Source organism: Camelus bactrianus, chromosome 2, assembly GCF_048773025.1.
Source record: "Camelus bactrianus isolate YW-2024 breed Bactrian camel chromosome 2, ASM4877302v1, whole genome shotgun sequence".
NCBI classification, from domain to species: domain Eukaryota; kingdom Metazoa; phylum Chordata; class Mammalia; order Artiodactyla; family Camelidae; genus Camelus; species Camelus bactrianus.
This window is the reverse complement of record NC_133540.1, coordinates 97,661,178-97,674,055: the sequence shown is the minus strand read 5'-3', so window position 1 is coordinate 97,674,055 and position 12,878 is coordinate 97,661,178. Positions and strand designations below refer to the sequence as shown.

General features: G+C 34.7%; 1 protein-coding gene across 1 annotated transcript in view; it reads left to right on the top strand.

Annotated features, from left to right (window-relative positions):
* The window catches only part of PAICS (phosphoribosylaminoimidazole carboxylase and phosphoribosylaminoimidazolesuccinocarboxamide synthase), a 38,839-nt gene extending 27,314 nt beyond the window's left edge, over window positions 1-11,525 (top strand). Inside the window, exons 10-16 of the mRNA XM_010966107.3 lie at window positions 1,844-2,022; window positions 3,391-3,570; window positions 3,670-3,783; window positions 4,646-4,729; window positions 5,703-5,883; window positions 7,110-7,268; window positions 11,210-11,525. Of these exons, the coding sequence (XP_010964409.2) occupies window positions 1,844-2,022; window positions 3,391-3,570; window positions 3,670-3,783; window positions 4,646-4,729; window positions 5,703-5,883; window positions 7,110-7,268; window positions 11,210-11,376 (1,064 nt within the window). The 3' untranslated portion in view covers window positions 11,377-11,525. The remainder of the gene's footprint in view (window positions 1-1,843; window positions 2,023-3,390; window positions 3,571-3,669; window positions 3,784-4,645; window positions 4,730-5,702; window positions 5,884-7,109; window positions 7,269-11,209) is intronic.
* Window positions 11,526-12,878: the final 1,353 nt, after the last annotated feature.

Here is a 12,878-nt window from a genome sequence, read left to right as displayed (position 1 = left end):
TTACTTAACTTCTTTGAGCCTCTATTTCTTTCACTACAAAATGTAAATAATAGTACTTACCTCAAAAATTTTATGTTTGATTAAATAAGGTAACATGTAGAACACTTAGCATGAAGCAACGTTTCCATACATGTAGGTTCCCATTATGTGTGGGTACACAGAAGATCAAAGATCTTCAATCCTTTCCTGATTTAAAAAAAAAAATTGATCTTATTAGAGGATTAGATTGGGATCGGAGGTACTAACATTTTAGTCTGAAGATGGGCATTAATATGTTAAGCCCATGCAGGTTTCCAGAAGATATTTTAATCCATGTTTATGCTATAGTATTTGTACTGTAATGTATTAACACCTCTAGGAGAGACAGTATAGCATAGTGGTTAAGTCAGCAGCCTACAGAGTTCAGACAGTGTGGGTTGGAAACCCTGCTTTCCCTAATCCTTACTGACATAACTACTGTGTCTCTGTTCTTACCTATTTCGTTGGATTACTATCATATCTTATCAGGTATTACAAACAAACATAAATAAATAGGATTAAACAAAAAGAAAATGAATTTACAATGCCTTAAAGTAGGTCTTGCAAATTGTGGTAAAATATACATACATAAAATTTACCATTTTAAGCATTTTTAAATGTATGATTCAGTGTCATTTAAGTACGTTGACAGTGTTGTGCAACCATCAATCACCATTCTCAATTTCCAGAACTTTTTCATCCTCCCAAACAGAAACTCTGACCCATTAAACAGTAACTCTTCTGGTAACCTCTGTTCTACTTTCTGGCTCTATGAATTTGTCTATTGTAGGTACCTTGTATAAGTCAAATTACACAATTTTTAACCTTTATTTCACTTAGCATAAGGTTTTCATGGACCATCCATGCTGTAGCCTGTATCAGAATTTCTTTTTTTATGACTGAATAATCATTGTATGTATTTACTACATTTTGTCTATCTACTCTGCTCATCTGTTGTTGGACACTTTGGTTGTTTCCCTCTTTTGGCTATTATGAATGATGCTGCTGTGAACAATGATGTACAAATATCTGTTTGAGTCCCTGCTTTCAATTTTGTATATATACCTAGAAGTGGAATTGCTGGGTCATATGGTTTATGATACATTGTAACTATTATTAGAGAGATTATTATTTTCCAGGACTACCATATAAAATAGCTCCCATCCTAAACATCACAAGGCGGCTCTTTATCTCAGTTTTTCAGTAATATTTTAAGTAAGAAGAGAGAGGAAGGACAAATATTTTCTTTGCTCTTGGCCAAATTGGCCACTGTTCCTGCTGCTACCTATTGAATGCTTTTTTCAAGGATTATTTTCTTTAAATATTCAGAGAAAAGGGCTATCCAAAATTTAGGGCTGTATCTGATTGTGATAAGTAGATTAATATTTTATAAGGCCCATATAATGCTGGGACCATAGAATATGAGAATCCTGCAGCCAGGTCTGATTCAGAGGTAATTGGGTGCCACTTAGTTATACGCCTTGTGCAAAGTTATGTGTACATTGGCAGAGGAGGTACTCAGTATTTTTTCAATGGATGAATGATGGTAAAGACACTGGGATACAGATTTTTTTGGTCCAGTGTATACTTTGCCATGCAACATTGAAATGAAATATTCCTGAATATTTTGATAAGCAGTAGAAAGCCATATTAATAATTTTGTTTTCTTACTTCTACCTTTTTTTTTTTTTTTTTTTTTTGGTAGTGCTGTTTAAGGATAATGCATTTGGCTAGGTAGGGTTTCTGTTTTGTTTTAAGGGTGGACTTTTATTATGCCTCGGATCTACCTTTAAAATTTTTTTTTCTTTTTGTCATCAATATGTAGGTATCAAAACTGCTTTCACCAGAATATGTGGGGAGACAGCTTTCATTGCACCTAGGTGTGAAATGATTCCAATTGAATGGGTTTGTAGAAGAATAGCAACTGGTTCTTTTCTCAAAAGAAATCCTGGTGTCAAGGAAGGATATAAGTTCTACCCACCTAAAGTGGAGATGTTTTTCAAGGTAATTATTTGGTAATTATTTTATGCCTCCCTGTCTTACTATAACATAGCAACCAGTTTAGTAAAAAGTCAAAAGATTTAAACATTATTAAAGCTTTTGATAGTGCAATTGTCATTCCAGAAATATATGTCAAAAAAGTTTACTTTCATTAGCAATGATAATTTAGATTTTTAAAAGAAAACGTCTGTGAAAATCTTATCTTTCTTTGAACCAAGATGACTAACAAAAAACAAATTAAAATTAGCAGTTACTAGGAAGGAAAGTAACGATTCAATAAATTTTAAAATCTGTTGAAGAATTTGAAGTGAAGGCTAATATGAGGGATCTTTTTATATTCTAATACAGGAAACTGTATTAATGTCTCTTATAAGCAAAAACATAGTAAAGTATAATAAAGGAAATAGGAGTCAACAGTTACAAATTTGTATTGATTTTTATTGAAACTGCTTTTATCTGTTCATCTTTGTTTATGATATTAGGCATATTTCTTCTATCTCAGAAGCAATGTCAAATCAAGAATCCATAGATAAACAAGTTTATGCTGTATAGCACAGAGAACTGTATTCAATATCTTGTAGTAACCTATGGTGAAAAAGAATATGAAAACGAATATATGTATGTTCCTATATGACTGAAGCATCATGCTGTACACCAGAAATTGACACATTAACTAACTATACTTCAATTAAAAAAAAAAAGAATCCATAAAAGTGGGTGAGTGTAGCTCAGTGGTAGAGCATGTTCTTAGCTTGCACAAGGTCCTGAGTTCAATCCCCAGTACTTTCATTAAAATAAATAAATATGTAAAAAAAAATTTAAGAAGGTCATTTATTTAAAAAAAAAAGAATCCATAAAAGAAAATTTTCACTGGGACAGTACTTAGAATAAAGTAAAAGTTTTTTATTTTCTCACCAATCTCTTTATTTTTCTCTTGAATTGTCAAGTAATGTCCCTGAAGACTTGTAGTCTTGTATAAATACTTATAAAAAATAAGGTCAGGGGATTATGAAAGTTGCATTCTGGAAAGATTTTGGTGGACTAAAATGTGTTTTTGCCTTACCAACTCTATTGACTTTGATTAAGGAAAAATAAAAATTTCAAATTTGTATTTAAATGATGATTTATATAGAGACAGCAAATTCTAATTTATGACCTAGAATAAGTTACCTAAATATTTTAAATTTTAAGGTAGCTATTGAAAGTAGAAAAGTTAAAAAAATGATTTCTTTGAATTAAAGTATATATTTTTTAAAATTAAATTTTTAGAGAAGATGAATATCTCTGAGAAATTCATGCTCAATTCAATTTATCCGTGAAGCTCAAAATTTTTATATTTAGATTAATTGTCCTCCTATACTTTTTTCTCAGGATGATGCCAATAATGATCCACAGTGGTCTGAGGAACAGCTAATCGCTGCAAATTTTTGCTTTGCTGGCCTTGTTATAGGCCAGACTGAAGTGGATATCATGAGTCATGCTACACAGGCTATCTTTGAAATACTGGAGAAGTCCTGGTTGCCCCAGAACTGTACGCTGGTTGATATGAAGGTACAAATAAAATGGAGACTTGAAAGTAAAGATTATAACTGAGAAATGGCTTTAGTAGTATAGTTTTGAAAACCTCTTGTGGTGATGTACTGTTTCTAGATTGAATTTGGTGTTGATATAACCACCAAAGAAATTGTTCTTGCTGATGTTATTGATAATGATTCCTGGAGACTCTGGCCATCAGGAGATCGAAGCCAACAAAAAGACAAACAGGTAGGTAATGCTTCAGGTTTTTTTTTTTCTTTCTTTCTTTTTTATCCTTTGTAAGATCAGGCTGGGATAGAGGAGAAAGGGAAGACGGGAGGAAAAGAAAAGGCAGTTGTTGTTCCTTATGATATGAACCTGAATTGTTGATTGCTGTGTAATTTTAAACATGTATTTCTCATGTTTCCTGTATCCTGAAAAAAGAGATAGGAATAATACTTTACAAAGCACATTTCTCGCTTATTTTAACAGACTCTTACGCAGAGCCAGTATTATCCTTGTTGGGCTAATTGAAAACTAAGGCTCTTAGAGGATAAAAATCTTCATGATTGTATAAGTAAGTGGCAGATCTGGAACCCTATCTCAAGTCGTGCAGATCTTATGAGGTTCCATTTCTGCTCTTTCCTATGGAAAACAAGATTAGGGCAAGACCCTCTCTACTTAATATATGAGAATTGTCAGGGCAGTTAACTGTAGTTGCTAGCGTATAAAGCACTTATCCTTAAATGGAAATGTAACTATACATTACTATCTGAACTTTCTGTTGTCTAATTCAGGAAATTAATACATTTTCTGACTCAGGTATATTTACAGATAGATCTTTTGCTAGGCCACCTCTTCATAATTTATACCTAAAACTCAAAAATGAAATTAACTTCAGATAGCAAAAATATTACTAACAGAATACCCAATATCTTTTTTAGTCAGAAACTGACTGAGGTCTGGGAATTGGATGAGAGGTAGTGAGTCTCTATAGCAATGGCTCATATCAGTCATCTCTGCTTATTAGACCTGGTTGGTTTTTTTTTTTTGGTGGGGCTGGAGAAGTCATGCACATGAAGTATTCTAAACTTTCTATTTTATTTTCTAGTCATATCGTGACCTCAAGGAAGTAACTCCTGAAGGGCTGCAGATGGTAAAGAAAAATTTTGAGTGGGTTGCAGAAAGAGTAGAGGTAAACCTTGTAATAAATCCATATTGTATTGTGTTTTTCTCTAAGAAAATCTTGCTTCAAAAAGAGAAGAAGTGAGATGGTGCTGTGCTTTTCTTTTTTCCAATAACTTTAAAGGAGCACCTTTAAGAAATGTACCAGCTGAACTAGTCTCACTGGCATCCTGGAACCCTCTTGTGAAATGGGCCAGGCCACTTCTCCTAAGTTCTTTTAGGGAAACCTGGAATCCTTTTCTCCTTACCCCTTGCAGGAGAAGCCTTACATTTCCTACCTACCTGTCCGCTGCTACTCAGAGTTCCATTAGCAGAGTTCAGAATTGGAACTCCATGCAACATTAAAATGTCAGTTTAAAATTTATGGTATTATTATTATTACTATAATCTCATGGAAATTGAATGGGGTTTGTGGTTATCCAAGGTAGTAACTACTTTTTAGGACATCATTTCCATGGGAACATGCCTTTTGAATTCCAAGCAACTAGCTTACAAAGATTTATAACATGACCTTTATTTTGGCTGATTATGCCTTAAAACTTCTGTTAAACAGAATGTACTAAAAATCTTAGATAAAATATATTATAACTTCCTGAACACTAATTAAAAGTTTTGAGTGTTTATCATTGCTTTTTATTAATAGTAAACATATTTTCTGTTAATAGTAAATATAATTTAGTAAACATACTTTTTGTTAATAGTAAACATAATTTATCTGATTTAAAATCTTACTCTTTAGGGGTCTTAATTATGAAGACCACTTTCCTTTATATATGGAGGTTATTTTGAAAAATAAAACCTATCATTTTATTCTGCTTGTCTCTTTCTTAAATTTGGTCTTAATAGAAAGAAAATACTCTGTCAAGTTATAATTTTACTATAAATTATAACTCTGTAAACGGACTATTTTTATGGTACTTATTCCTGTATTTATCCAAATTTGTCCTTACCATCTTTTGCATATTCATGTTTTTCTCTTCCAGTTGCTTCTGAAACCAGAAAGTCAGTGCAGAGTTGTAGTATTGATGGGCTCAACTTCTGATCTCAGTCACTGTGAAAAAATTAAGAAGGCTTGCGGAAGTTTTGGCATTCCATGTGAACTTAGGGTAACATCTGCCCATAAAGGACCAGATGAAACTCTGAGGATTAAAGCTCAGTATGAAGGTGAATGTCGAATAACTAGAGCATTTCAGGAAGTTCTCCTGATTTTGCCTCCAAATTATATATTTAGACTAATAATGCTGAAAAATAGCTTTGCCCCATTTCCAAGGGAAAAAAATGTGATATTCTAGACTTTCCTGATATTTGCCTACAAAAACTTTAAGGTGCTGTTGGAGCTTATAAAAGAGTTAGAATTAGTCTTTACCTAGTAAGAAGCCCGTCAAGCATTGTTTCAAATACTCTTCAACAGAAAATGGGCCCCACGTCAGTTACAGGAGACCTGAGGTTGAAGCAGCAGATCCTCTGAAGTACCTTGAATGGCTGTCCTTTTCTGGGAGGCAGTCAAACATGAAATTAAGGAATAATTGCAGAATTTAATTCATAAAAGAAGTGGCTTGATGGGATAGCATAGATCGAAAATAATGGAGCCCTGGAGACACAACCAAGTTTCTCCACTGGAAAAAAATGTTGGTTGAGTATTCCTTCTTAAGATAGTTACTATAGGAGTATAATTATTGAGTTTGGGTTTGTTTTGTTTTGTTGGCTGACACAGGGCAGGGGTGGGTGGGTGGGTCTCAGATCCCTGTGATAAGCTAGTAAAAGCCAGAACTATTTCTACAGAAAAATACAGATACATAAAATTTTGGATTCTCAGTTAGGAATCTCTGCTGTAGGAAACAAATAATTTATGAAAGAATGAAATGTTTATGAGATGTTAAAAAAATATATATATATATATATAAAAGGGCCTTAAATATTTGAGTACTATATTATTGAATTCATTTCTTCAATTCTTGTTTCAAGAAGTGTCCCCAAACCTCTAGTCTCTATTAACTTGTCTCCCATACCCTGTAGGTTGAAGGACACGAGGACAGATGCTGGTTCAGGTGGTGTCATTCTTTGCTTCAGTGAGCGTAAGCAGCAGCAGTGAAGGGGCCTTTGAGCCATTTCCTCACTAGCACCTTGGTACCCTCTTTATAGTATAGATCTCAAAAAATGGCCAAACCTATTCTTGCTACTTCATTACTTGATATACATACAGTAAGTGGCAGAATGAACCTTGTATTTTGAATGTATATCTAACAATATTATCTTAATATAGTGCTTTTTCTACAGACTGCTATTAAAGGAAGTCAAGGAGTTACTGCATATGGGTCCCCCCCTTTTTTAACCTGTCTTTAAATCTCTTTTGAATGTTTAGCCTAATAATAAACCTGTAATTTCCCTAGGGGATGGCATTCCTACTGTATTTGTGGCAGTGGCAGGCAGAAGCAATGGTTTAGGACCAGTGATGTCTGGTAACACTGCATATCCAGTTATCAGCTGTCCTCCCCTCACTGCAGACTGGGGAGCTCAAGATGTGTGGTCTTCTCTTCGATTACCCAGTGGTAAGATACACTGACTTTCTAAAAATTATTAAAAAGTTTCAAAGAAGCACAATAGTAGAGAGAATATAACAATGAAATCTCATGTACCCATTACCCAGCTTCAGCAGTTAACATCTTGTTGCATCTGTAGCCCTCTCCTGCTGGATTATTTTAGAAGCCTAACACACTGTCCATTGTGCAACAGAGCCAGTTCCCTGCTGGATTATTTTAAAGCAGATCTGAGACAGTATAGCATTTTATACTTAGATATTTAAGTATGCTTTTCTAAGTGATACTTTATAGTTTTAAAATCATAATCAGGATACTGTAAGAAAAATTAATGGTAATTTCTTAAAATCACTTAATTCCAGTTAGGGTTCAAATTTTTCCAGTCATCTCATTTGTTTTTACAGTTGGCTTGTTCAAATTAAGATCCAACACAGTCCCTACCCTGCATTTAATTGATAAATCTCTTAAGTCTCTTTTAATCCCCCTCCTTTTTTTCCTTTCATTTGTCCTATAGAATCTTCCACATTTTGGATTTAGTTGGTTATATTCCTGGGTGTTGTTTACTATGCTCATCCATCCCCTATATGTTCTGTAAACTACTGGTAAGATCTGTAGTTATTTCAAGTTCAGATTTCTTTTTTTCAACCCAAGAATACATCATTCATTATATTGAGTTTTTTTTTTTTTAAGTAAATGTGGTATTACTTTTGTAGAGGAAATGAAATTTTTAAAAAATTAGGGGTTAGAATAATTAAAACACAAGGAAGTTTCATCAGTTGGCTGCCTGAGCAGAGTCTCATAAAATAACAATATTGTGGTATGCTCATCATAGTCCAAGATAATGATCTGATCTACAAGTCCTAAGAGTCATGACTGTTTTACTTTAGTAAAAGTTGATTTGCTTATTACTTAAACCTCCAACTTCTCTCTCAGTCGTGTAAGTGTAAATCTGCTCATGTGTGGAGTATGTTATGTACCTATGCCCCCTGACCTGTTCCCATATGGACTGGCTTCTCTCCAGGCCTGCTGCACTGCTCTCAGTCAGCATCATGGATGTTCATTTTGCCTTTCTCTAGTATTGGATCTCTTGTGTCCTAGGTCCCATGTCTTCGCCTTCCTTGGCTTACTTTTTGTTGGAAAGCATTCTTAGTGAACTCCCTGAGGAAAGGGTATAGAAGATAAACTTCCTGAGACCTTGTATATCTAAAATGTTTGTATCGTAGCTCACACTGATTTGATAATTTAGGAATCGAATTCAAGGTTGAAAATTATTTTGTCAGAATTTTGAGGGCTTACTCCACTGTCTTCTAGCTTCCAGAGTTATTGAAAACTCCAGTCCCCTTCCACTATAGGTGATTCTGGGTTGTTTTATGCATTGTGTTTCTTTCTGGAAGCTTTTAGGATCTTTTCAATCCAATTGTCCTTAAATCTCACAAAGATGTGTCTTGGTAAGTCCGTTTTCATCCTGGCATTTTAGTTGGCTCTTTTAATCTGGAACATCAATTCTTTAGTCCTGGGAAATTTTCTTGAATTCCTTAATAATTTCCTTCCCCCTCCATTTTCTTTCTTCTCTCATTTTTGAATTTATTTTTCACATTTGAACTTCCTTCATTTCTATTTTGTTTTCTTATTCCTGTTGCTATACCTCCTGGAATATTTCCTCAGCTTTACATTCCAACCCTTCCATTGAGTTTTCATTGGGTACAGTATTTTTAATTTCTTACTCATCCCTCCCAGACATCCTTTTCTTGTTTAATCTTTGCAATAACCTCTCAGTAATCTGAGGTTATTATTATTTCTTTCATATTGGTTCCTTTCCTTAGCTGTTTGCTGAGCCTTGGCTGTTTGCTCTTAAAGAATGGGCATAGTAAAAACCAACTGGAAGCTCTACAAGTGGGTGGGGCTTGTCACAAGTGGCCTCGACTGTGGGGTGATCTTGTAGGGTTGTTCTTTGAATAACCCCCCACATCAGTGTCTTCAGTCTTTTCTCATGTATTGGCCAGAACTACCCAGAGAACCTTTCTAGTCTCAGTCTCTGCCTGGGGAAGTGAACTTGGCTGCCAGCATTCTGGAAGCTGGCGATCTTAACAAATGTGTGCAAACTTAATCCCATGTTTTCACTGTAGCACTCCTTGCCTCAATTGTGCCTGGTTGGCACAGAAGTCTGGACTAAAGTGTTTTGCCTCCAGAAAAATTTAAAACTGCCATGGTGCAGAATGGGCCACTGCTAAGGTACATAGAGTAGGGAAGGGGATCTGATGGCCTTACTGTTCAACTTCTACTCAGTCTTCTTTTTAGCCCCATTTTCACCCTCACTCTTCCCCTCAAAAGTATCTGGTATCACCAATTCCTCAACCTTTGAGTGAGTTCTCTAATGTCAGGTAGCTTTTCATCTTCCCTGCTTCTAGTTTAGGTTTAAATTTTCTTGGTTTGCTAAGTTAGTTACTACTCGATTTGCCACGTCATTGCTGTTATCTCTTGTTCGTGTGTTTGTCTATTTCCTTTATTCCCTTTACTGTTGTTTTTATAGGTTTCAGAGAAACATCTTTTGACTAATCCATCTTTAACTAGATAGATCTGATTATATCAGCTTCAGCAAGTTAAAAATCATAACTATAAATGAAGCTATACCCAAATTTATGCCAGACGAATGGCATAGGTATTATTATCCATGGAGCTTAGAGAAAGGAATGTGGTGAGCAAAAATTTGGCAGTTTTTACCTAGTAATATCCAAGGGGAGACAGAATCTAGAAGATTTGTACATTCTGGTCAGTAGAATTGGGGATAATCTTTTGAGGAACAGTTTTACAGTGGCTATATAAAATCCTAAAAACTTTCTCGTATGGCATGCTCCCCAGATAACTTCATTTTTTTTCTAATTAAGCTTTCTTAATATCAGAAAGGGAGTCCTGGGCAGCAGGCACAGGTATTTCAGTTGCTAGAGTGGAACACTCTACCCAGTATACTACTGATGGTTGACATTCACTGAGTACTTACTCTGTGTGCCAGGCACTGTGCCTCGCACTTACTCTGTTTATACAGTAACTCACTGAATCCTCACAAAAGGTAGCTACTAGTTATCACTCCCATGTTACAGATAGGGATACTAAAATTAAGTAATTTGGCTGATGTTAGTTACATAGTAAGTGGTACAGCTATATGTAAATTGATTTATTAATACAAATTAAATAAACCTTGTGATTTCTGCTTTAGTCCGTTCTTACTGGGGATAGTAAGAGTCAGAAAGCCTGATGAATTCCAAGAGTTTGGGGAAAATATAGCTTTTGGAATGAATTCTAAGCTAGCTAGTCCTTGACTCTAGGGACAAAGACGTAATGGTACCACCTCAAGAAGCTCTGCCTGAGCAAACCCGTGGTGCCCAAGAAGTTACTTTCTTTTTTTTTAGATCTTATTACTGAATTATTATTATTGAATTTATTTATAACCTGATTCTTAGAATTATTTTATGGATTTGACTTTTTCACTGCTTAAAAATGTTAGAATACTTCAAGTGCAGAGACAAAAGGAATAACTAGAAAATTACCAGAACAATTAACGTACCTCAGGTTTGTCTAAGAACAGATGCTTCGCTTCTACCCACTTACCTCGTTCTTTGTTTTATTTCTGTTGCCTTTCATCAGATATTTAAAGGGATAGTCCATGTGAAAAGAACTTTGAAAAAAGTAAATTTCCTTGCAAGTGGATTCAGTGAGGAGAGTGATAGTTAATGTATATAAAATATCTGTTCCCGGTGGATAAATATTACTTATCCTCTTATAATTACTTTATCACTCTAATAGTAAAGATGGAAATTCCTTCCACAGATCCTACTTTAGACAAGGATAATATAGTAGCTTTTATTGTTTGTAGCTAGCAGGGCTTCCAAGAGTATAAAATAGTTTGTTAAGTGGTATTTCGTCAATTTTCTGTCTTTTCTTTTCTGAACCAATAGGTCTTGGCTGTTCAACCATACTTTCTCCAGAAGGATCAGCTCAGTTTGCTGCTCAGATATTTGGATTAAACAACCATTTGGTATGGGCCAAGCTGCGAGCAAGTGTATTGAACACATGGATTTCCTTGAAGCAGGCTGACAAGAAAATCAGAAAGGGCAATTTATAAGAAACAACATCATCACATTTTTAAGAAGAAAAACTGTAAATCTCTGGTTTAGCTGCAGAAAAAAAAATCAAGACAAAACATTTAAAATCAATCAGAGAAAACAAAATTTATAAGTGAATAAATGCTTCTAGATTCATCAGTTAGTGAAATATGTGTGTACTGATATTTCTTTATCAGTAGTGAAATTACTATAAGTACATTTTAAAATTAATCTTTTACTATATGATCATTATTAGGTAGGCAGTATAATTATATTTCTTAAATGCTAATAACATCTTATAGAGCTCTAAAGTTACTACTGGACTTCCTACATCTCAATCCATAAGTTTTAGAAAGTTAAAATGGTAGTATCTTAGAGAGGGTAGTTAACAGCAACGTAGTCCTCTTTTATATTATGATCTTTACAAAATTCTAAAGGCACAGTTTATTTTCAGTCAGTATATCAGAAAATGATGTATTTATCTCTAGCTATAGATAATGATGATGGTTTTGATTTTACTTTTTTAAGAGAAGCTGAGATTGATGGTAGGGGTAGGAAAGGCATGAAACAAGATGAAGGGCAATGTGGAAGCCATGGAGAGACTTTTGGGAACTTCTCTGTTGGGTGTCAGGGCAATTTCCAATGGGAAAAAAAGTACAGTCCCCTTTGCCATTCCAAATGAAAGATTTTGTGGATCTGTAGGTCAAAATTCTTTTAATTCTGATTATACATATTTTAGCCAGACTAACAATTCCCAGCCTACCATCATTTTCAGAAACTGGAACCTTCCATTAATAACCGTAACTAGTTTGTTTCTTGTAATAGTATTAAGTCTGGGAGTATACCCAATAAAATTCACTTCTATAGGAGCAGTTGTTACTGAGAGGTACACAGTTCATCATCAGTCTGTAAACCATATTTGGAAATCATTGTTATATTATGCAGCCTTGAAGGTTTTATAGATCATTAAACTTTAGTCAGAGTGCCCATGAGTCCGTTAATCTTAAGTGTAAAATTTTATGTATATGTTCAATTTTATGAAAAGGGGACAGTTTTTACCAAAAGATCTGTGTCCTCAAAAATGTTAAGAATCTGCTGCAGATGAAATCTTGATAAGACTTGCCACTGGCCTGCACTTGTCTACGCCTTTTCACCTCCCTCTCAACTGCTAACAAGCGAGCATCTCATCACTTCTTCCACCTGATTTCTGTGGGGTATGACTGATGTAGCTATTCGTTTTTGGGGCTAGACCCCAAGCTGTTCCAGCCTCGATCGCTTCTCATATAGTACTCTTTCCCCTTAAATATTGACGTTTCCTAATATTCAGTTCATTGTTTACAAATAGTGGTAGAGTAATCTTAATTCTTTTAGCTAAAACTAGCATAGTGACTCCCAGCTTTTGTCTGTAGACTTGTTTTTTCAAGTGTCCATTTCCCTGTAAATGCTCCAAACTTAGTTCATCTTCCACCAAGCCTAAAGCCGGCTACACTCACTGTACCAAGTACGAAGCTTGTTTTTTATC